The following is a 24208-nucleotide window of genomic DNA, read 5'->3' on the forward strand; positions in this document are numbered from 1 at the left end:
ACAAATTTTTTAAAACGCTAACGATAATTTATCTCCTCGATTAAATAATTAATTTTCGAAATTTCGAACCTTCGCGCCGCCTAATAGGCTATAGCCTCCCCCCCTTTCAATTCTTTCGACCTAATAACCCCGTTAAGAAAGCCGGTGCTTCCGCACCTCGAAAATTTTTTAAAGAGTAAAAAAAATTTAAAACCTAAGTTTTAAGCATATAAGCTAAACTCTATATAACTAGGCCCGCTATTAGCGATTTAGAAATATAATTTTACTATTTATTCACCTATTTATCGCTTGCTATTAAAAAACCGTTCGTCGTATTCGCCGCCACTCTTCGATCTCCTTATAAATTTATTAATAAGCTTAAATTCATATACGGGGACCCTAATACCGTTAAACGAATTAATTAAGAATTTTATTAACTATGCTAAAAGTCCGGCTTTAAAGAATCTATAGCGGCCTTCTTCGCTCGCTTTAAGAAAATACTTTACTACGCTTATACGGATTCGTAATTAAAAGCCGCCAAAGTTAGTCAATTGACGGCCTCCCTAAATTATAAGTAGAAGCAACGCCTCTCTAACCGAACCGATATACTTAAATAGTATTTTCAATTGTTTAAATACCTTCGCCGTTTTAATAATAATTCTTTCGTTTTAAGTATTTTATTTTACTTTTCCTAGAAATACAGCGGTAGTCCAATTAATAACAATAACGTTAATAATCCTATAAATACCTCTATTAATACTTTAATAACTGAATTCTCCGCTTTATTACCATTTTAGAAATAGAAGAATAAATAGAAGAAGGAGGGCAAATATATAAATTATAGGAGTGGCTCCTACTAATTTAAATAGTATAAAAAGACGAGGATAAATAACGTTCGAATATAATCCGGTAAGGGTTTAAACGGTTACGACGATAATAGTTAAGAGGAGGAGTTTTTAAATTAAGTAGTACCCTATTAAGGGCAGCCCTAATAATATTAGGCGTAAAAGAGTACTATATATTTAAAAGGAGGGACTTCTACGGCTTACTAAGTATATTATCGATTAATTAAATAGGTAGTAAGATTACTATATAATACCCTTCGCCGCCTAATTATATTATTAATGATATTTATTATAAAACGCAACCGTAGGAGGATAATAAATATAATATTTCGTAAGCATAAGAATTACTAAAGCTATTCCCTAGCAAGGGAATAAGAAGGTAGCTAAATATTAGTAGGCGAAATGGAATAATACGAAGCATTAGGTAATAGCTTTAATTCTAATTATCTCCGTTATAAATTATTAATATCATACGGTAAAAGAGGACCCCGAATTTAGGTAAGGTTTAGAAATATCCCCTAATTTAATTTTAGTGCCAAGCTATAGCGCAATTCTATAAGGGTAAGTAATAGGCGTATTATTACCGATTCGGGTAGGAGGTAAGTAGTTTTGTAATGTTTATTTAGGGGCTTAGTATAAATATTTTTCTTAATATTATTAATTTCTTCCCCATTTAAATAAGTATTTAGTTAGGTGCGGTTATATTAGATTTTAATCATTTCCGTAGATTTAATTACGATGAATTCTGTACGGTAGGACTGCGCTCCCTAAGGGGGAGTAGGAGGGTAATGTTATAAGGTTAGAGCCTAGGGGTTAAGTTTGGTTATTACTAAGCTGTATCCTATCTTATTAATAAGGATGCGAGCTTTCTAGTTAGCCAGACCTATATACTTGCCTAGCCCGTACGGTCTTAGCACTGGTTACACAAAACCTTCTTTCGACTACACTCTTCTAATATAGTCTTTCCTCTCTTATTTCCTCAATTAAATATAGTATTTTAATTATACGATTGTACGCTGTGCTTTTCTCGTGCAGACCTGTTATACTAAAAAAGGAACTAAATAAACCTAATTAGGAAAATATTACTAAAGACAACCCCAATCGTCGTATAAATAATAACGATTTCGAAGGCAAAATTTTAGGTCGTTGTAATATTAATATCGACTACGACTAGCATCAACACTATACCAGGTTCCAAGAATTCCTTCCTTTAACTGCAAATTACTGGGGGTCTCGAAATAATAGCTTTAATTTTCCTAATACAAAGCTCATTATACAACGTATATATAATACCTTCAATATTAAATAACGTATAGTATTTAACTAATTTATCAATTATTATTAAGCTATACTCGATAACCAAAGTCCAAAATAGTTACTTATCTAAATTGATAGTAGAAGTAATATCGGCAAATTCTATCTTATTTGACTACTATCTTACAAGTTTAAGGAAATAGTTACCAACTATCGCCTTTTAAACCCCATTATTCGTACTACTCCTACTAGTATAACTACTAATAATATAGAAAGTTATACCCCTATTCCTTTCTATAGCTTCCTTTTAGGGCTAAAGGTTTAACTAATTTACAAGGTAACAATCTTACCTACTTGGAAAATAAATTTAAACCTTTTAAATACTTTATCATTAACGAGAAATCTATATTGGGCATAAGGAATATATATTTTATTAATAACCGTCTTCGCCAAGCCTTTATTAAAGACTAGGGTAAACGGTTTGGCGGTATTAACATTCTTCTTTTTAGAGATTTCTTCTAGTTACTACCTATTGGGCAAAAGCCCCTATTTTACTAAGAACCTTTTAAATTTGCCAATAATCCTAATACCCCTCTTAAAATACTTAATAACGACGATAATACAAATAAGCTTCCTAATAAAACAAATGAGTAAAGAAAGAAAGGGCTAGCAAGTAAACTAGATTTAGTACAACGTAATAGTCGAGCCTATTACTTCGATTTCGATTAGAATATTGAATTAAAATAAATTTTCCGTTAATAAGGCAATACTTAAGCTACATTCCGTAAAGCCTTAAATAGATTACAAACCAACAACCCTACTATTAACAACTAGAAATTATTATCTACTCGTATCAAATTCAAACTACTAGTACCAAAGTAAAAGACTTTCGATAACGCCTTACGAATTTACCCAACCAATACTATAGTTAACGAACATAACCTTCATCATTTAGAAGAGTTGCAATCTCCAATCTTCATCATCAAATTTACCAATATCCTTCCTAACGCCAAAAACGTCAAATATACTAATACTAGCAACCTACATACCAAGTTCACTTATATTAAGGGTAATAGAATTATACTTACGGAGAATCTCTAGACTGAAGCTAGCTTAATTAATAGTTCGATTAGTACTATTATTAATATTGTATAGGATAGTAATTAATTGTATAATATTTAATAAATTATATATCCAATCTTTAATACCCAGTTTATTAATTCTTTTACAATCCAAAAGCCGGCGACCCCCCTTTCGTTATATTCGTCTATTTCCCTAGTTATAAAGAATCTAACTACTTTGAAAACTTAAATTACCCTAATATTAAAAACCCCCAATATATTATACTGATATTCTAATTTATTCGAAGGTTTATAAAGGGAACTTTTTTTTACAAAAGAATCTAATTCCCTTTAACGATTACATATACCATTACAATCTACAAACTATAAGGCTAAATATTAAATAAAGCGGTTATCGATATCTCAAAGAAGGACTTTATAATTGGTCTATTATACGTAGCTATTTCTCGTATTCGTACCCTCGATAGTATTATATTCAACGAGAGCTTCGAGATAAATGCCTTGTAGTTTAAAAATACTAAGATTTATACCTACTGAACTATAGATATAATTAAACGTATACCTCAATAATTCCAACCAAACTAACCCCTACTGCTATATTATATCCGTAACCTGGGCAATCCTCCGGTTTCTAATTAGGTATACTAATTCCCGCCCAATTCCGATAATATTAACAATAATAATAATAATAATATCGATAGTAGCTAATCGGGCTGGGGAAGGGGAGTATAGGATAGAGCTCGTAGTAAACCCCGTAGTAGACCTTCAAATACTTCCAAATCTAGTAATCGTCGTAGAAGACTGCCCAGTAGTAGAGCTGGTAGTACTCTAGGCAAAGCAAGTAATATAATTAGTACTAGTATAAGAAGGTTTCACGGAAGACCCCGTAAGAATACTAATATTAATAGACCGTTGTAATTAAGGGGAGAATAAATCGAGGGGAATAATTAATATAATTTATTTATATAGTTTTTATATGGTTCTTATATATTATTCACAAGATTTCTATTATAATATATATATAAAATAGTAAAAAAGAATTCAAGACTTATAGTACAAACCCTACCCTAAATTTCTAGAGAACGAGTCTCCTAAGCCTATTCTGAAGGATAGCCCGTAACTTACCTATACCTTAATTTCTTTACCTTATACTAATATTATAGGACTTTTGTAAGTAGATTCCCTAATTCGGTCTCTCTAGTTCGGTCTCCTCCGACGGATAAGTTGATATAGATTTGAGAGAGGTTAGCGCAGACGGAACAAAGCGTTTTAATAGTCACATTATAGAAGAAAGAGGAAGAAAGAGTATTATAGATAGGATTCGAATTTGTAGTCTACTTATACTAGTAGCGGTACTTTGGGCGTCCCTGTATACCATTATACTATGGGGCCCTTATGGCACCCCCTTTCGGGGGCTGGCGATAGTAGATAAGAGAAGTAGAGATTATAAAGACGATTAGAGTATTATTTAAGTTATTTGGAGTTGTTTGGGATAATAATAAAAATCTGAGCGAGAGAGTGAGTTTTGGTAATGTCTAGTAATATCTGGTGATGTTTTTCTTGGTGTTTTGGTTCTGGTGAGTATGTGGATCCAGCTTTTCACAGCTTAAGATGTGGATTCATAGGCGCTTCACTGTCTCCCTCGGGCATATCCGGCTCCGCCCAAGGGAAGACTATTTTAATATATAAAGAGGCTATAAAAAAAGGAGTCGTTTAAGGCATATAAATAATTATTTAGGGGTTTATAATTTTAATAGAGGTTTTTTTTTTTTACATAAGAAGTAAAGAGATACGAAATTAATTATAAAATTTAAATAGAAGGCTACGTCGTTAAAACGAAGTTTTTAAGTCTTTTCATTTTTTTTATAATAATATTTACATTACTATATCTTTTAATAGGAATACGAGAATTCCTAATTTAGAGCTTATTATTATATGAAGTATAATAAAGGTTAAGAAAGTAAGAAATTTCGTTAAATATATAGAGAGAGCTCCTAAAGTCAAAAATCGTATTATTTTTAAGAAAGTAAATATTTAAACCTTCCTTTATATAAAGAGTAACTTCATTAATATTGAAGGTTATTTTATATAAATTGCGCTCGTTAGAAAATTAATTATTTTTATTATCGAAATTAGGGAGAGGTTAAGCGTACTATTTTACTATTTGGGGAGATAGCTCAATTGGGAAGATCTAGGCTTGGTTTACCTTGTAGTTGTTTCCGTGAGGTCGTAAGTTCGAATCCCGCTCCCCTCTCTTCCATCCGATCTTTTCATATTCAGCATTGGAATTTCTTCTCCCACTCTAAACACGTAATTAAATTTATAGGGCTTTCCCTAGTCTAAAACCTTAGGTACTCCGCCGAAAAATAAATTCGGGTCGATTCTCCCTACTTCGAAAAGTAATCACCCCATATAGTAATACAATAGCTATCCGCCTAATTAGCGAACAATCCCCTAAGTAAATAGGATAATACTTGCCTTCGCCTCTGAAATTAGGGCTTTCGGGCCGAAAGAAGACTTTAAGAACGCCGATCGAAATTCGTAAGTCCCCTCTTCCCTCCCCCTCCCTCGGTCTCCGCCCTAATAATAAGACGTATTTGGGCAGCGAAAAGAGACCTTAGGGTAGGGGTGGAGGGGCTGACTATAGGAGGAAAAATCGAAGGAAGGTTTAGATTGAAAGAAGGGCCACATTAAAATGTAAAGACGCGGGAGGTTTTTATCTGGTATCTCAACGAATATACGGTTTTTCCGCCCGGCTTTGAATAACGAAGGACCGCATGCCTAAATAAAGCGACTAGATTAGAATAGTTAAAGCGTGAATAAGATCATTATTATTATTATTTTACTATTTCCCGTTTATAAATTTCGACCTCTCTGTTTAATTTTGCATTATTTTTAAAATTCTTTATAATTTTATTTTGAATTTTCTTATTGGGTTCCTATTACGGATTTGCAGCCGTAACTAGAATAGCGAATATATATTAACATTATTTAGTAATATATATATCTTCTTTATATATTTTATAGCAAAGGGAATAATTTTTAATTTTTTTATTACGTTTCCTCTTATTAATTATAAATTGTATTAAGTCGAACGTTTTCGTTTTTAATATTGCTATCTTACGAACCGTTAAAGGTAATACTTACTTTAAATATTCCCCTATACCCCTTAGCCTTAGCCGCGGTAATTAAAGGTCGTTTATATAAGCCCTTACAACGAAAGTCCCCAGATATAATACGAAAATTAAAGGTATTAACTATAATTTCTTTACTAAAGAATTTCGAAATTCCGGATACTTAATTAGGGTATACGGGTTTTAAATAATTTAATAGATTTTTAAATTAAATAACGGCTATTTTAACCGTTAAAATTTTATATTATATAGCGTTAATTATTATTAAATCCTAATTATTAATTTATTTACTTATTCTATTAAAACTCTTATTAAATTCGTTCGATAAAGGTTTAATATAATTATAGTATCGTTAGCGTACTTCGATTATAGTATTTTCTTTACAATAGTTATAAATATTATAGACCCGGGTATACTATACAATAATAGATTCTAAGGGGGTAAAGAAATTAATTTTATAATTTAGGTATATAGTTTCTTATATTTACTTTCGAAGGTTAATATTATTAGTTTTAAAAGATTTATAAATCTTTTAGTGGGTATTATATATAGTATTATTATATTCGTATTCCGTAATAATTAGAAGGGTAAGGTCGGCTAATTGGATAATAATTTCGGCTAACTAATCTTCCTTAGGGCGGTTGGTAATTTTGGCATTTTCGGCCTTATTTTCGTTAATAACTATAGTAATAGCATTAAAGGTTACTAGAGCCTAGTAAATTAAGCGCCCGGCCTTAAAACGTTGGAGGGATTTTCGAATTCTTTTAATACGGCGGGTAACTATAGCCTTAAAGGTATAATTAGAGTAACGAGGCTCCTAAAACTTAGTAATAATTAGCTTGAAACCTAGTAGATAATTAGTAAGGTTTAAACCTTTAATATATTTTAAGAATTCGTTACTCTATTTACGGAATTTTAAAGGGGCGTCAAAGTAAGGTCGGTTAGATTTAGAAGTAGATTCCTTAAATAGGGATATAGTTTCGGTTATATATAAGGTTATATAGATAGATTTTATACTTTTAAATATACTTATATAGTATAAGGATTGCGAAGTTAGACTATTAATTGTCAGATTATACGGTTATATAAATATAGAGAATATAGGTTAATCGCTATATTAATTGAATATATAGAGTAGAAAGACTGTATATATAGGCTGGGAGATCCTAGAGTATTAGGAAGGTCTATAGCGCTATTAGGGTGGTTGGGAGGCTAGTCCTCTTACAGAACCCTCGTCTTACTGGCTAGATATAGCCCACCAAATTGACAGTTCACACTCCTCCCTCAGACATATCGTTACACAACTGAGACTCTTTGGATTCCTTGAGTGGTAATGACCGGCCTAGGGGCTTTGCAAACACCTCCATTGGAATGAGGATTGCGTTCTGGAAGTCTACAAGTGTAGTAATAAACAAACAAAAAGGGTCTTCAGGTCTCGGTCTTGTCTTGAGCTTAGTTGGATAATTGATACTGTAACATTCGTATATTGCCCGATGTGTCACAAAAGTAACAAGACAACGGGAATTATACACCAAATTCGGTATGCAATCAATTACAACAATTTTCGAGTAGAGTAGAGGTATCATTTCCTACGTCGTGAGGTTACAACGCGAAACGGCTGGGCGCTACTGTATCTTCAGGGCGTTGGAACACAAGGGGTCAAATTAACCGGGCTTCATGGTGATTGTGAATTGAATAGGTAATGGTTAGTTTTGTCATCATCATGGTGAACAATGTTGTGACTGTTCGTGGCTGACTGTCCGGTTGCGCTCAACAATTACAACAACTGCTCACTTCGAGTCACACTTAAACATTTTCACTTCCCGTCACTTCCATTTTTCGCCTCCCAGTTCCGATAGACAGGAACGCAAAGGTCACGCACTCCTCTTCAAAGAGTTGGTTCCTGCTGCCGCCGACGCCGCTAGGGATGTTCCCCGCGGCGATTACTGTAGTGTAGTTTGACAGGAGAGCGATAACGGCGGCGGGCATCCCGTTGCCGGTCACACGGGCTTTGATGAATGGCCAAGCATTTTTGGAGCAGGCCATTTGTCGAATGGTCCCCAAACCTCCTCAAAAAGTGGTGATGAGAAAGAGGGATTCCCATGTCTACCATGGCAAAATGATATCATGTGTCCCCTATAGTTCTTTTTTACCCCTCAAGCAGCGGCCCCTTTCTCATGGCAAGAAGGGCCAATGCCAACTGCGATTGCGATACATGTGCCAATTCGCCCCGGCAATTGCGCCAAATGTCGTCTCAATACCGTTGGGGTCGGTCACGGGATCAGATCTGGATACTGGATTCGCTCATAGCCGTCCCCTCTGTTGAGAGCCTAGACATCATCGTCGGCGTTTATGACAACATCGTCCTTCGCTATCGTCGCCTTCGGCCGTTTCTTTGTTTGAGATGGCCAAGCTGGTCATTGACTGATTGCATCGTTGTTACCTGCCTTTTACCTACACGTGTAAGTGGCTGTAGCCCCGTGCTGTAACTATGCATGTCGTCCGTAGATTAGATAGGATCATACCGGTAGGCCCCATCCTTCATCCGATAGTCTATCGTAGTTTATCGGATGGCATGGCACATCGCGAACGTGTGGGTGTGAAGCAACGTGAAGTTCCACACACCCTCGACACCATGCCGAAGCCCGGGCTTGGCGATGCGAGCACTTCACGAACCTTGAGGTTGCTGGCCACTTCCCTTCCACTTCCTTTGTTTGGAACTGATACGCGATAAGAATCTCCATGTCTCTGAAGCTTATCGCCGGCCACGGCGAGTCGGCGACTGTCTTTCAGGAGGAGCATGATCAACACCCCCTTGTTGATGCGCTATGTAACCAGCAGTGTGTGCACGCCCCCAACTTCATCCGAATGACCTGCATTTTGTGGGGTAAAAGGGACTCTGGTAACTCGTCCAGTCGTCCTGTCACAAAAGAGATCTTTTCAGTGCCGTGTGGCAGTCCTCGACAAATGTTGAGTTGCCATGGCGCAATTGATTGCTCGCTGCTCATAGCGGCAGACGGTACTGTGTGACCATCTTTGAACGGAGATCTTGGGCCCTTGGCGGCGAACGTCGAGACTCGAGAATGCTCTCTCAGAAAGCTGGGGAAGTATATGCGGCTAGCTTGTAAGTTTCATGTTCCATGAGACCGTGACTTTGTTCACACCCCGAAGAGCAATGGCGTGAATTGTCCCATGAACATCGAAAGAGGCAGCGTGGCATCTCTTCTTTCTGAAACAAGAAACGCGTGTGTGTACGTATCGCTCGGGCGGGCGAATTGCCAATCGACAGCGCCTGTTGCTATTTTGGAATCCCGAACAAGAAAGTGAGCAACGATTTTGATTGAAGGAGAGGGCGCCGCTGGAGCGATGTAATCATCAATGAGGATTGCAGGATGGCATGCGGACCGCAGGGTGGATGGATGGGCGCGTGCGTCCGTGCTTTTATTGTCATTGCAGCGCTGCTTGTACCTGTCCTGCCTGCCTGCCGCGTGGAGTGCCGCTCACTCGCTGAAAGAGCAAAAGGAACGAATAAGAATGATCCAGACGCAGCCAAAACAGAGACGCAAGATGTCGTTTTGCTGCCGCCGCTGACCAATGACTGTGGAGCAGCGAGCGCGACGGGAGCGTGTGAACTGAAACAGTTGAGAATGTTGGGAGTTTGGTGGTGGTGTTGTTGATTGACGGGATTGGCAAGATCATCTCAATGATTCAAAAACGGAAACCAGCTAGAAACACGAATACAGTCTGGACAAGTGGCAGCTTCGTGTTGAAGGAAGATTAACAGTGCACAATTGGTGATGACTCCGACGTGATAGCTTTCGGGAATTGAAGCTACCCATGCTCGCCATTGATGACAAGTTTCCATCATCCATCTGCCCTGGGCTTTTGCCTCCCAGCTCCGTTCTCGCTTGTGCCCCTTACATTCGTCCCGCCGTACCGCAGCAGCAAGTGTGCCAGTGCTGCGTACGTCCGTACCCCTAGCTTCCTCCCACGTTTTTCCAGGCCACCCCTCTTCAGTCTCGTTTGGGATTCTGAAGGGTTCAGGTCAGATGTGCAATTCTGACAGCGATTGCCTTTGTCGCGGTTGTCCTGGAATCATGCGATGATGGTCTTCTCGTTCGATGTGACGGCAGTTGATGAATATCAAGTTCGGCTCGTCTCCACTGTCATAGCATTTGACGTTGGAGGCCTTGAAATTTCGAAACGGCAATGTAAATACGGTACGCTAACCCAATACAGCAATATGTCACTAATACGGATGATCAGGCGGGGCATCATCATCACAGAGGTAACTTCGTAATAACGGCCCACGTGCGGCCCTGGCGTATGAAAAGCAATTCCTGCCTCTGCAGCATATCAGTCAGAATGAATGGCTTCCTGTTGCCGCCGACACCTGGCGGCAGTGACAGCAAAGACGGAAGATCTAGGAAAGCTATTCGAGCACGTGGAGATGCAACCATCCTTATCAATGGCCGAGAAACGGACAGATAGTCGGATAGACGGCGGACGCGGGGAAACCTAGATCGGCGGTGTACGGAGTTGAACCTCTACGGCCACGCTAGTCGGCGTCGATACTCGATAGCAAGAAGCCATCCGTTATCCGCGGCCGTCACAGGAGCTGTCAGTCACTCCTTTCGACGTGCGTTGACGCTCACTCAGTTATGCTGTTGCCGGTATGCACTTCCGTCGGTAGGTTTGTCTGGACACGGTGTCAAACATTGACGGATTGCATTGGCACTCCCGCACTTTCACACAACTCATCTCACACAATGGAACGTGGAATTGGGGGCCCCTGAAAATGATGACTGCCTGTCTGGCTTGTTCTTGTGCTGCCAGGTGAAGGAACGGATTGACAGCCAGACGGGAGCTGCCCAACATTACCTTACATGGTGTTTAATACATGGGCGTCAGGGCGTTACGTGTTGTATGTACCTGTGCGCTACTTTAGCCCACTGTGACGGTAAGCAAGGTACCGAGGTACCAGGTCGGTAGTATGATACCAAAGACGGCGGGCTCGTGCAGGGACCCGAGGGCGGTGTGTGTCTTGGTTGGTGTGTTCTGTCTTGGGGTCAGTTCCAGGTCGTTTCCAGTGCGTGGCAGCAAGCGAAGAATGCCATTCGTCGTCATTTGTCGAGATAGCCACCCAGACCGTGTCGCGACAAAAGCCAGACACGTTGAGACTCAATAGTGCGACCAGCCAGCAACCCAGTGCTCGCCCACCATTTCGCGACGCAGCGATCGGCAGACCCTGGCCGTCTCTTTTGCTCGAAGCGGCCTTTTGCTGGGCAGCTGCGAGCGATGGAGTGACAAAGCGAGTGGAAGTCGTGCTTGTCGCTGGCCTGGGATGGCCCGGGGTCACACTGTTCAGCAACGAAGTCGGCCATTCCTGATTCGGCGGGTACATGCTCAGCCCACGCTGGTGTCGACTCCCACTCCCAGTCACTCTGTTAGAACCAGGGCCAGCCAACAACGGCGAGCGTTACCCAGCATGACCTCTGACGCTCGCAGCGGTTCTGTCCCCTTCCACCTCCTGCCTGCTTGTTCCATTTCATGCTTCCCACTGCTTTCCAGTTCTCAGGCTCCTTTTCAATACCCACCACCGCCCATCCACCCCGAATCTCACCCTATTCCACCACCTTTTTCTCTTCTCTCTTCTTCCTGTATAACTCGCCTTGTTCGCCGTCGTTCGTCGCGCTCCATTTGTCGTGCATCGCATTGTCTGTTTTAGCTCGCATCCGCCTCGCAATCAATCAAAGCAATCAATCTGTCAAAACTCGACGCACCTCATCCGACTTCGCATCACCTCGCTCGTCCGATCCGATACCGTCATTGATTGCGGCAGCCTTGCATCGACATCTGGCCCCATACCCAACTTACACATCAGCCTTTGGGTCCCCGACTGCGAACACTGGTTCCTTATTCCGTCTGCTTCCCAAGTCAAGAACACGAAACACCAGCAAGACGAGAACGTTTTGAAGCCTTAAAAAAGCAACATCGAAGAGCATACAGCATCGCGCATTCAGTTGCATCACGCTACCGTCTTCCACACTCCGCCGAGTCTCCAGTCAGTTTACACACACTCGCGGACTACCTAGACCACTGGTTACTTGCTTGGCTCCCCCGGCCTCTTCCATCATCGCCGACCCGCAACTTCCGCTATCGTCCGTTACCAAGTTGCTGCATCCCTGAAGGCCCGGTATCCACTTTTCAGTGTGAATCACATCTCGCGTGCCGAACCAGGGTTGGAAGAGTCATCTCCACAGCCCACCTGTTCCTGAGAGACACTTATACACGACGATCGGTCAACCCTTTTGAGATATCTCCGATACACTTCTTCATCATAGTCAACAACATCAAGCCATCGAGATACGCTGCCAAACCACGCCGTCGTCGCCTTCAAGGCTCCCCCCTTGCCCTTTAGCCCGGCTCACCCGGTGTTTACATTGGTGATCACTTCGACCAAGCTCAAGTCACCTGGACAAGCATCATCAACACCAACATCAACAACTCTCAGAGCAGCTTGAAACGGCCTTCAACTCTCACATTCAGCCTGATCTCGATTCGATGTTACTATAACAACAACAGCTTCTTTCTCCCTCCACCTACCACTTTACCGTTTCGACGGCCCCTCTCGATCGACTACTCTACAGTCACATTTCCTTTGTTGATTCTTCACCTTTCTCCCGCTTATGAGCCTCAGACCGTGAACGATTTCGACTTGTTTTTCACTGTTTCAAACCCTGTACATTCTTCCATATCTTTCTTGCTTTTGCGGCGTCTCTTTTCTCATATCTCTTCCGATACCTTGAGAGAGATACCTGTCTCGACTACACCGGACACAAACAAAACTCAAAACCTATACCCTAATCTTTCCCCCAAAGGTCAACCCCCCAGCATTCGCCATGGACTTCTGCCTTCGGAACAAGTTCCAATCTGGAGTTCTCCTCGCTGGCCGATACCAAACGATCTCCCCCCTCAACCATGGATCTTTTGGCATGGTCTTCATGGCTCGCGACCTCAAGACTGGTCAGAAGGTTGCCATCAAGTGTCTGACAAAGAAGGGAGCTGCAAGCGAAGCCGGCTTCGACTTTGCGGTTGACGAGAAGTCTGAGGAGCTGGTTCTTCACCGACGTCTTGGAGCCCACCCCAACATTGTCAACTTCATCGACACCTTTGAGACCGAAGCCCATACCTACATCGTCCTGGAGTACTGCGAGCGAGGCGATCTCTACGAAGCGATTCGTCTGGACCAGGGTCCTTTGGAAACCGAGCATGTGAGGCGATTCATGCTGGAGCTTGTCGACGCTGTTGCCCACATCCACGCCAAGGGCATCTACCACCGCGACATCAAGCCCGAGAACATCTTCCTTACCCAAACAGGCTCTGCCAAGTTGGGCGACTTCGGGCTTGCCACCACCGAGAAGTGGTCGTACGAGGCTGCGGTTGGAAGCGAGCGTTACATGTCCCCGGAGCAATTCGACTCGGCCGGTGCCGGATACTCGCCGGCTGCGGCAGACATCTGGGCTATTGGCATTTGCTTGCTCAACGTCCTCTACGCCCGCAACCCATTCACCCAACCGACCGAGGCCGACCCGCTTTTCTTGGATTTCTCCCGCGACAAGCAGTCTTTGTTCGACGTATTTCCGTCCATGTCCCAAGACACCTATGAAGTCATTGTTCAGTGTATGAACCTGGATCCTCGCAAGCGCTCTCTTGAGGGTGCTCGCGAAGCTCTCCTCCGCGTCATCAGCTTCACCACCGACGACGAGATCCTCGACGAGTTCTGCACCGCCGATGGCCCTGTGGTTGCCAGCTCCAACCGCGAGCCTCTTCGCACCCCCTCGATCCAGAGCCCTCAGATGGACACTGGCGCATTCCCCTGGGCCAAGGCGCTCCATGCGAAGCCCCAGAGGCAGCTCAGCGACATTCCCGACGACGAGAGCTACACCGAGGACCTCTTCTCCACCTCTACCGCCACCACTTCCGACTGGCTCTCCGCTAGCATCCAGACCCCGCCTTCCGTTTCGTCTGTTATGGACTCGCATCTCGCTGCCTCCATGCAGTCGCTTAACATGGGCTCGGTCGCTCAACCTAGCAAGGACATGTTCGCCAAGATCCCCGTGAGGCCTTCGGTCGCCGCCGGCTCTCTCCCGATCAACATGGCCAAGCAACCTAAGCAGTCAGCTTTGTCACTGGTTTTCGGTCGCAAGGATACTGTCTCTAAGAGCTGGAGTGATTTGTGGGACGAAGAGGAGGAGGAGGAGGAGGAGCAAGCTAAGCAGCTGTCGTTGAAGGAAATGAACTCCAGGACCTGGAGCCAGGAAAGTAAGCACGATGACGAGAACACTCCTCGCATGGGTCTGTCTCCGGCTACCAAGGCGGGCAGCCTTCACATGGAGCACGATATCCCGGCTATCGATATGCATCTCGGTTCCAACATCGACGACGATCTTGCTGCCGATGGCTTCTTCTTCCACGATGCTCCCGCACGGAAGGAACCCACCCAATTCCCCATGAGCCACTCCCCGCCCGCTCGGAAGAGCGCCCTGGACAGGTGGCAGGCTCTGGGTGAACGTCGCAGGGCGACAGGAACCACACCTCCCAAGGGTTCCGAGTCTATCCCGAGAACGCGTCAAATTCCTCATAGCTTTGGCGCCGCCTCTCATGATTTCAACAACACTCATCACAACTCTTATACTATTCACTCGAACAATCACTCATCTCATCATTATGCTGCCAACATCGGAAAGAAGTCTACCCCGGTCAAGCAGTGCCCTTGGAGCAAGGGACGCGATCGGGCATTTGACTGGCGCAAGGAGAAGCGTCATCCTTTCGATGTCGAGTGGGTTGGTGGCTGGACGGGAGCTCCTCTCGTGCCAGTTCATCACTTGTAGTTGGGCTATCACCTTCGCTGTGGCCCTCCATTGATTCACACTGTTTTTGGGTAAAGGGAATATGCTGATACTGGTCGGAGTTTTCGGGCATTTTGGTTGTACTTTGGCTTTTCAGGGGTTTTGTTGCTTGGGGTCAAACGGGCGGGTCTGTCATCTATATTTTCAGGGATTTACAATACTGCATAGCATGGTTTAAACAAACAAACAAAGGGCGAAGCGGCGCGTCATTCAGATACAGAAACTGGACATTCGAATTGGATTGGGTTTTCTCTTCTCTATTACTTCATTTCATTCATAGGATCGAGACATATGGACATGAGCCCGAAGGATCAGCATTTTCCTCTTTTCCGGTTTACAAGACCAAACAAGAACGGTTATATGGGATTGGTGGATGGGCGGAATGGTGACTTGGGTTTCAACTCGCTTTCTGTGTATTAGATATTCTCCGAACATCTCACGTGAAGACCTTCAAAGGTCACAAAAATACCAGAAGTTACCCACTCGAACACTATATCTTTATCCATGCCTTTTGTGAACCGGATGAACTGGATTGGAAAGGACTGACTGATTTCAGTTCTACCTTACGTTGCCAGCTCAAAGAAACACAGTTACGTCATCGACGGAATCGCGCCACGATCCATATAAAGAAAACGCTATGTTCACTCGACCGACGTCAAGACTTCTCAAATCCCATCTCCATAGTATACGAGCGGTTAAACCCAAATCACTAACAACTTCTTAGCTAACGGCCAACGGCGACGGCCGGCCGGCCAGCCAGCCGGCTACTCCGACGGAGGACAGTCATGTGTACTATTTGGCGCGTGTGTGTGACGACAACGAAAGACAAAGACGACTGACAAACAAACAAAACACGCACATACGTACTTACGTACGAGGTTGTACCGTTTCTCCTCTCCCGTGTCTCCAGGCTTCCGAGCCTCCAAGCCTCTGAGTCTGCGTAGGTGCACACCCGGGGATGCCCAGGGTTGAATGTGATTTACATGAGGTATATTCAACATCAGATAAAGTAAGTATCGCTTTACGCGACAAGCAGAATCGCCATATTACCACAGCAGCACGTATTTTGAGGTCTGATATGAGGCACCGAAAGACCTGCCAAAACCATCAAGATATTTAATTATGAGGAAAAAAAGAGAAAGCTAGGTAGGCTACATCGGATGGAAGGAATGAGTTTCTCAGACGGGATGCAATGACAGATGGATGGGATGGAAGACCAAAGACCGGATGGAAGAAGACCAAAGATCTAACAGGTGCTGCTGACATGTGCCATCACACGTATCTCATAAGAATAAGTCCATTCCATGAAAGTCGTTGAGGCGGGTGGGTGGATATCGCTCAAGCGCGGACTATAGGCGACAGACATGTCTATGCTGTGTTTGTAGGTACTTGGGCACACAGGCTGCGTGAGGTAGGTAATTGATAGATATGATCCCCATGACCGATAACTAGTAGATAGTAAAAGCGCTTCATAGTTATTTCTCTCTAACCGAGCTACCCAGGTGTCTGTCGCTAATCTAGGTGGGCAAAAAACCTTTTAAACCTAGCAAGATGTACATTCACTTTTCTGTATATGTCTCTCGCTGTCATGACTTGCACGACCGACTCTGGTTTAGTTCATGAAGACCGTCGGCCATCCGTGCCTTACAAGTATGCCCTCCTCCGTCTGTTAGTTCGTTAAGCTTAGTTAGTTTGGTCCTTTGCTTCTTCTCGCTGAGTGTTGTGCCTGACGGCTGGAGGGAAATTGACTTCAAGCCGTTATTGGGAAGTTGATAAAATCTACTTGTATGAATGTGGCACATGTACATACATACATCATTAGGCAAAAGGGTCGCACAGGGTAGTTACCGTGAGAAGACGCCATATGATCAGTTATAAACAAACATGGTAGGTATATATATATACGTAAATCATAACTTATCTGGCCCGATATGCTCGAAGGTATCACAAAACATCTCATCTCGCCCCTTCACTCCCTCCGTTCGTATGTTTGTTTTCCGCTCATCAACACAAAAGCTTCATGACTGTTTATATATAAAGTCGTGTCGTGGACATCTGTTTCGTCATATCATCCATCATCCATCCATCATAAAGCCCGACCGACCGACCCAGCCCGACCCAGCCCGACCCAGCTCTCCTAACTAACATCAAATCAACTCTTGGCAACATTCCACGTCCTAGCCGTGCTCATCGTCCTCATCCTCATCTCCGCCATGATCTTCTGCTCCATCTTATCGATCCCCTTCTCGATATCCTTATCCTCCTGCGCGTACTCGGCCTCCCGCTTCTTGTCCCACAGTAACCAGGTCACGACGATGATCAAGGTAAGCGGGATCGTGATGGCGAAGTAGACCCATATCGAGGGGGAAACTGTTCTTGTTACACTACCACCGTCACTTCCCCCGGAAGAACTGGAGGAAGAGTTGTCACCGGCGGGAGAAAAATCCGAGTTTTGGTCTTGGAAGTTGAAAAATGTCATGGAAAAAACGGATGCGAGTAGTGTGGCGGGTAGGAATATCGCGCCCAAAAGGGAAATGGATTTCATGGAGGTGGCATCCCGTTTGGCGGCGTGGGCTAGCTTGCGCTGGTCGACGGCCATTTGTAGGCCGAGTTTGGATTCCTTTTGGGCGATGATGTTGTAGAGCGCCGCGCGCTGGATGGATAGTCGTTCGAGCGTGATGTGCGCGTAGTTTTCTATGCCTTTTAACTTGGCGTTGAAGAAATCGAGGCGGGAGACGAAGCTGTTGTGAAGCTTTTCGGCGTCTTTGCCGTAGGTTTCCGGCCGGTCTTTGGCGAGGGACCAGAACTGTTCGAGGGCGATGCCGAAGGAGCGGACGGTTTCCTGGTAGGCTTGGGGGCGTTTCCAGAGTACCTGGCTATGGCACTCAACCAAGTCGCGGTTGATTTGATCCAAATTGATCATGGTCTCTTTAATATAGTTGCTCTCTTCCTCCCGGATTTCTTGTCGCATGCTGACGGCATGCTCGAGCTGGCGCAGCCACTCGCGCGCCTCGCGCTGCTTCATGTCCGTCTTGATGGAGATGTCATGACTCAAGACGATGATGGGGAGCAAAAAGGGGTGCATGGCTTGCGAGGCGCAAGCCAAAAGAGTCTTGATGGAAACGTCGATGTCGGAGGATGGCGTGCCCTTGACGAAACCCGAGGTGAGGCCGGTGTTAAAGGAGTGCGAGAGCATTAGTTCCCAGCCGCGGGTTTTGCCCTTTTTGCGGACGTCGGATTTGCGAAAGATGATTTCTGTTGTGTGAAGGGGTGGTTAGAAGGGGGGTGTTTGGTGAATTGACAATAGCAATGACCTACGCATGTGAGGATCTTCTTCATCGTGGTCCAGAGCTGCCCAGAAAAAAGGACCGACGACACTGGTTCCTTCTATGGCTCGATAGGGTAACCGCATGATCTCGACCATACTTGAATAGTCCTCGGGTTTTAGGGAAACGTGTAGAGGTGCAAAGGTTTCATCTTGTTGTGCATCCTTCTGTACTCTGAACAGTGTGTTAGTCCTGTCTCGCTGCGTCTATGTTACTGCCTTGGCCATAGTACTCACATTAGGCGAATTCCGTTCAAAAGTCGTACCCCTTCCTTGAGCTTCTTAGGAGCAAAGACGCCCTAGAAAACGAAACTGTCAGCTCAGTGCTACCAAAATAATTAGGAAGCCTGATCGTCTCTTACTCGTCGGTGTAAGAAGTTGTGAAATTCGACTCGTCGCTCATCAGGTCCGAATCGGTGTTCATCAATGGTGTTGAGACTTTCATCCTATTCGAATCCACGAGATCAGATCATGCCTTCACACTGGTAACCTCTCCAATTCCCATCCCTCAGTCTTACAAACTCAACCCTTAAGTCAACCACATCTTTGCTCCCACGGAAATAAATTTGTTGCCGGGTGCAAAGCAAGCTGACAACCCACTCAACTTCACCAACCCAACAACCTCCCCAACCCTTTTTCTCTTTTCACTCATGTTTCAATACTTGTCACTGGGACGCTCTCCCACTCACACAAACATCCACCCTCTGCCTCTCCCTCCCCATCATGTTACACCAAACCGCTGCCTCGTCCCTTCCCCCCATATCCCCCTTTCCCCCCCACCTCCACCACCACGCTCCCGTCCAAGTGGCATCTTTGTTCCTTTACTTACCGAGTAATTCAGAATCTCTATCCACGAAGTGGTCTCCTCCACGAATTTGCACTGGTCGAGGTGCGTCCGGAACAGGTACTGATCCATGGCTGGTTGCTGTTCCCGTTACTCTTTCCGCCTCTCTCCTCGATAGCTTAGCTGAGTGGTTGGTATTATTGATATCCTTTTCTTTCGTGTTTATATGTCGTCGGTGTCATGAAGAAGCGCGAGGCCCGAGGATGTCGATGTCAAGAGCAAAGGGATCCGATGGTTGAGGGTTGATGATGAGAATCTTGCTAGATCCAGATTCGGTTATGAGCCACTGTGTGAGCTGAATGGGTGCCGCAGCCGGTATACGTCTTGTGTTAATGAAGCTGATTTAATTTGGATGAAACTGGGAGCGTATGTATGTCTGCTTTGTCTTGTGCGTGTATGTGTGTGTCTTCTCGAGTCGTGCCGTGCCGGTGTCATATACTCTTCTGTCTCAGTTCAAATCATCCAGTGTCGTAGGCTCATAGGCTCGTAGGCTCGTGGGCTCTTTCTTCGTCAGCCTCGTAGTCGTCGTGATGAATGGTGATATTCGATGCAGATCCCGTCTATAACTTTCGCAATGTATAAATTTCCGAAGTCGACTGCGTAAGCTTCGTCGAAAAACAACCTGGGGCGGGATATATGTTCTCAAGCCGAGACAAAGAGTCCAAAGAGGCTATAACGACCGTCCCAGAAAATGAAATTGCAAAAAGAGGAAAGTTCTTGAAGTGGGAAAGAAAAGGTTGACAGAAAGCAACAAAGCTAAGGACAAAAAAAGAGGTAGCCAAAAAGAACGTAGGTAAGAAAAGGCTGCGGTGCTGCTCGGGTGAGGAACCCACACCCCCTGCGCTGAACCCCCAGCCTGTCCAATCCTTCGACAGCAAAACGTTCGAAACTTTTCTTTTCCTCTACTTTCGCTACCGAATACCGACCCCCGATTTTCGATGGATGCTACTTAGCTGCAACGGTATCTCCACCGGTTTCCTGTGCTACAGCAGCATGTCAGCAGGAGCCGTTGCGGTGTAGCGTACTGGCCAGGGAGGTAGTATGAAGCGGAGAAAGGTAAGCAAAAAGCACATGAAAGACCCATCTCTCAAAAACCCCCTCTCTATCAAACTATACATACATATATCGAGAAATCGGCACCGATACGGGTGGGCGTCGACGCCGGGCGGGGCTGGGCTGGGCTGGGCGAGCCCGCAGCATTCGTTCGATCTTGTGCCCTCTCCTCCGTCCAGTCCCCTTCGTATGTTTTTTGGTGGTGGCTGGGAGGCCCCCAGAACAAAAGACCCCTGTCGGCGGACATGCATTCAAGCTTTCCTCAAGTGGGGTGCCACGTCTTGTTTTGTGCCTCTTTCTTTTGCGGTTGTTGAGCCGAACGAGCTTGTGGGATGATCTTCCTCAATCCAACTCGGCTGGAATGCGGAGGTTTTTCAAGTTGTTGTATTGCACATCGTAACCATCGTGCTTCCATGGCTTCAAGATTCGCGGTTCGGAAATATATGTGAAAAGGCTAACACTCGGGACTGGGTTTCTTGAGAAATCCACAGCCATCCTCAGGTCCTTGACCATACGGTGCCATCCCTTTTATCTCTCTGTCTATAACGCCCGTAAACTCCATTTTATGGTACCTAGCTGCTTCGCACGACACCCATCCATATTTCCTGCACCCAGAAAAAAATAAAGCGAAATGTATACATGTTCTATCCAGCCCTATCCCAAACCACAAAGAACCTGACGGCAGATACCGATCAATACTGCCACAGCGCCTTGTGGTAGATGACCCTGGACCCCAACATCTTATACTCATAGTTTGTAATCCATGAATCGTTGGTCGACAGCTTCGCAAAGACGCTCGCTCCCTTCCAAACAACGACCTGCTCGTCCATCTCCCTCGCGCTCCTGCTCACCAAGATCCGCTCCGACAGGTCCGGCCGGCGTGCCTTGAGCTTCTCCTCAAGGTAGGGTGCAAAGTGCGGGATCTTGGCACCACCACCAATAACCATGATGCTTCCCATCAGCTCCCTGACCTTCTTCTCATCACCCTTAGCGGCGTTCTGAATGCTGGTCATGATAGCGATGTCCAGAGGCACTACTGGCAGCACGGCGTCACGCTCTGCGGCCATCGACTTGGGAGTGCGCTGGGCGGCCTCAGCTGGCATGCCAGGGACGGCTAATGTGTTGTTGCCAGCGCCAGTGCCGTTGGGGGCCGCAGGTGCCCCGTTGGTGAGTACTGGGGTAGTGCCATTCCGTCCACTGGGGGCGGGACTACCGCCGCCTGCTCCGAAGACGAACGGCGGTGGAACAGGAGTGCTGGCGCCCTCCCCAGGAGCGGGCGATGGCGCCTTCGATGTGCCGGGTGTGCCGGCGGCGGTGTCGGCGCGCGCCAAGAAATTGAATGGTAGCGGTTTCTCCTTGCCGGGCGTAGCAAGATCATTCAACGCTCCCGCAAGAGTATGCGCGTTAAGGCTTGGGGCGATATGGCTCAGGACGGCGAACTGTGCAGCCGATGTAGGATCATCTGGGACTTCCACATCGTAGGCATTGTACGACCTTTCGATGAGCTTCCTCCTGCCTCTAAGCTTGGTGCTGTTGTCGAAGATAGAAGGGTCATAAAAGCCCATAGGGGCCAGGATAACCTCGTCGTAGAATTTGAACTGGTATTTGCGAGTGGGCTGGTTAGGAGCGCGCACGTGGAAATCGGAGTTCTGAACAGATATGTTGGCCTGTGATAGCGTGCAGTACTTGATCTTCAGCTCTTCGGCCAACAAGAAATCGTATCTTCGTCGTAGATTGATTTCTTGGTATGGGAAGTTGTCGTAAAGCATCATCTTGATAAATGTTTCGGTAACATCGTAGCCGCCAAATTTAAGGTTGATGCGGGAGTCCTCGATGCAGAGTCCATCCTCAACACAGGTGATGGAAGTCTTTTGTGCGCCGACGTCTACAACACAGGCCTGTGTGTAGCCGGCACCAAACGAGGCCGCCATACTCTCTTGTATGAACGAGATCTTGCTGAACTCGAACCACTCCACGCAGAGGTGCAATATTTGCTCCACATACTTCTTGTCGTACAGATCTGGGATGACGAAGACGCAGCTATACTGCTTCCATTCGGTACTTCGCTTGAGACCCAAATCATAGCGTAAGGCGCGGTCAAGTAAGGTCTCGATATCGTTGAATAGGTGGGCTTTTGTCGGATAGTCGTCTTCATTCATCCAGCCATGCTGTATCGGCCACCATAGCTTGAATTTGGGGTTGGAATCGTCCGGAATGCGTAGCGCCTGTTGTCCAATAAACACGGACGCGTTCGAATCCGGGTCTTCCAGAGTCTTGACATCGGTCCAGTCTACTTGAAGGGGATCATTGTGGGTAGAGATGACTTCGGCCTCTGTTCGGCGGTTGAAGTTGAGAACCAGATCTTTTGAGTTGGGGAGAACCTTGCGCCTGTTTGCGCGCATGTCCGTCTTAAGGTCGTTGCACATCTTTTGGTACTTCTTGGACCAATCTTCGCCGTATTGCTGCTCGGTTGTCCTAGCCTCGAACTGCCTCCTCGGTAGCGCTTCGTACATGTCCGACTCTGTCTGTGGGTACTTTGTCGCGAGAACCATGGGGATGGTTTTTGGAAGCGCATCGCTCGCAAACCCAATTCTCAGGTTTTGACTTCCCGGGTGGATGACGATGACCTTGGATGGGTCGGCATAGGCTGTGGCTGTCGGTCCATCATCGCCCTGTAGCTCGTCGAGAGGGAGAGGTACTTCGCCATTGGTGTAGTTGAGGGCGCGATCGCGGTCTTTGGCGCTTTGTACAAGCCGGTCTCTATTCAGTTCGCTTTGTAGTCTGAGGGAAAGGATCTGATCATCCCGCTTCATATAATCACTGTACACCCATTGTCAGCGTGCTGGACTTGATCGTTGGCGAGGAATAGGACTTGTGGGGTGATTCGCACGTGTAATAGTTCTTCTGGTTGATGGGAACGACGTCGGGCCAACTTGTCTGCTTCATGCCATTGTCGGTACGCTCCAACCCTGAGAGTAGCTATTAGCGCTTGATCATGAGTGTCATAGACTGAAGAGTGATAGCACATACCTTCCCGAAGGAGGACGCGTTCGCTGACTTTCCCGACCATCTTCAAGAGATATGCCAATCGAGTGGTCTGAGATGCGCGGTAAATCTTCTATTCGAGGGATAACGCGCTTCGTTGACCTATAAACGAGGTGGCGGTCACGGTGGAGCGGGACCTTTTCTGCAAATGCGCGCCAGCTGGAGGTGGTGATATTTTGTGACGCTGTCGATGTAGCGGATACCGTGTTTTGGTGTTGAGGCAAGGTGGAGGAGTTGCGGCGGTGCGGTCGGCCGGTTGGGAATGTTGATGGCGGACGTGGGCCTCGTCTGTGTTCTCTTGGTTCGCCTTGATTCGACCGGTTCAGTCCGATAAATTTGGGTTGATTGAGTTTGGCGGCCGGTGCACTGCACGATAGACAAAACGTTTGGCAACCATCCACAACGTTACTCGGCTGGACAGACATGCACTCCCCAGAATAGGTACCCCGTTGTACCTGGTCCGTCGTGGAGTTTTTCTATCGCGCTAAAGCCGTCCCAGGTTTAGCTTCTTGGAAGGGCTGAACAGGGGGGTTCCAATGGAGCCATTCGTGCCATTCCGGGCTGCGACAGCGGACGTTCACCTCGACGGCGCCGACTTTTGCGACTGCATTCACACTTTCACTTTCACTTCACTCCATTCGCTCACACAGTCTGCTTACATCTCCGAACGTAGATCACGACAAGTATCAACTTCAGGACCCAAACCGAGGCTGACCACCACATGTTGATTGTCCA

At 45.5% G+C, this 24208-nt stretch overlaps 5 protein-coding genes across 5 annotated transcripts; 3 read left to right on the top strand and 2 right to left on the bottom strand.

Moving 5' to 3' along the window:
* Positions 1 to 2966: 2966 nt before the first annotated feature.
* Positions 2967 to 3179, top strand: B0H65DRAFT_429809 (uncharacterized protein; the record flags this gene model as incomplete). Its single annotated transcript, XM_062824846.1, has 1 exon — positions 2967 to 3179. A coding segment is annotated over one exon (213 nt), but the record flags the coding sequence as incomplete, so codon positions are not given.
* A 6326-nt stretch (positions 3180 to 9505) lies between these two features.
* B0H65DRAFT_254596 (uncharacterized protein) lies at positions 9506 to 10057 on the top strand. Its single transcript, XM_062822535.1, has one exon. The coding sequence runs from the start codon at positions 9687 to 9689 to the stop codon at positions 9969 to 9971; it is 285 nt and encodes a 94-aa protein (XP_062679250.1). The 5' UTR covers positions 9506 to 9686; the 3' UTR covers positions 9972 to 10057.
* Positions 10058 to 12733: 2676 nt separating this feature from the next.
* On the top strand, positions 12734 to 15332 carry B0H65DRAFT_254606 (kinase-like domain-containing protein). Its single transcript, XM_062822536.1, has one exon. The coding sequence runs from the start codon at positions 13197 to 13199 to the stop codon at positions 15186 to 15188; it is 1992 nt and encodes a 663-aa protein (XP_062679251.1). The 5' UTR covers positions 12734 to 13196; the 3' UTR covers positions 15189 to 15332.
* A 1930-nt stretch (positions 15333 to 17262) lies between these two features.
* B0H65DRAFT_254633 (uncharacterized protein) lies at positions 17263 to 19549 on the bottom strand. The gene is made up of 5 exons (XM_062822538.1): positions 19361 to 19549; positions 18894 to 18977; positions 18769 to 18830; positions 18525 to 18706; positions 17263 to 18461 (listed from the first exon to the last, which is right to left on the bottom strand). The coding sequence occupies exons 1-5, from the start codon at positions 19445 to 19447 to the stop codon at positions 17359 to 17361; spliced, it is 1518 nt and encodes a 505-aa protein (XP_062679252.1). The 5' UTR covers positions 19448 to 19549; the 3' UTR covers positions 17263 to 17358.
* A 1348-nt stretch (positions 19550 to 20897) lies between these two features.
* On the bottom strand, positions 20898 to 23753 carry B0H65DRAFT_254630 (actin-like ATPase domain-containing protein). The gene is made up of 3 exons (XM_062822537.1): positions 23459 to 23753; positions 23319 to 23397; positions 20898 to 23248 (listed from the first exon to the last, which is right to left on the bottom strand). Exons 1-3 carry the CDS (start codon positions 23496 to 23498, stop codon positions 21121 to 21123), a joined length of 2247 nt encoding a protein of 748 aa, XP_062679253.1. The 5' UTR covers positions 23499 to 23753; the 3' UTR covers positions 20898 to 21120.
* Positions 23754 to 24208: the final 455 nt, after the last annotated feature.

This window comes from Neurospora tetraspora, assembly GCF_033439725.1.
Source record: "Neurospora tetraspora strain CBS 560.94 chromosome Unknown B0H65scaffold_6, whole genome shotgun sequence".
NCBI lineage: Eukaryota > Fungi > Ascomycota > Sordariomycetes > Sordariales > Sordariaceae > Neurospora > Neurospora tetraspora.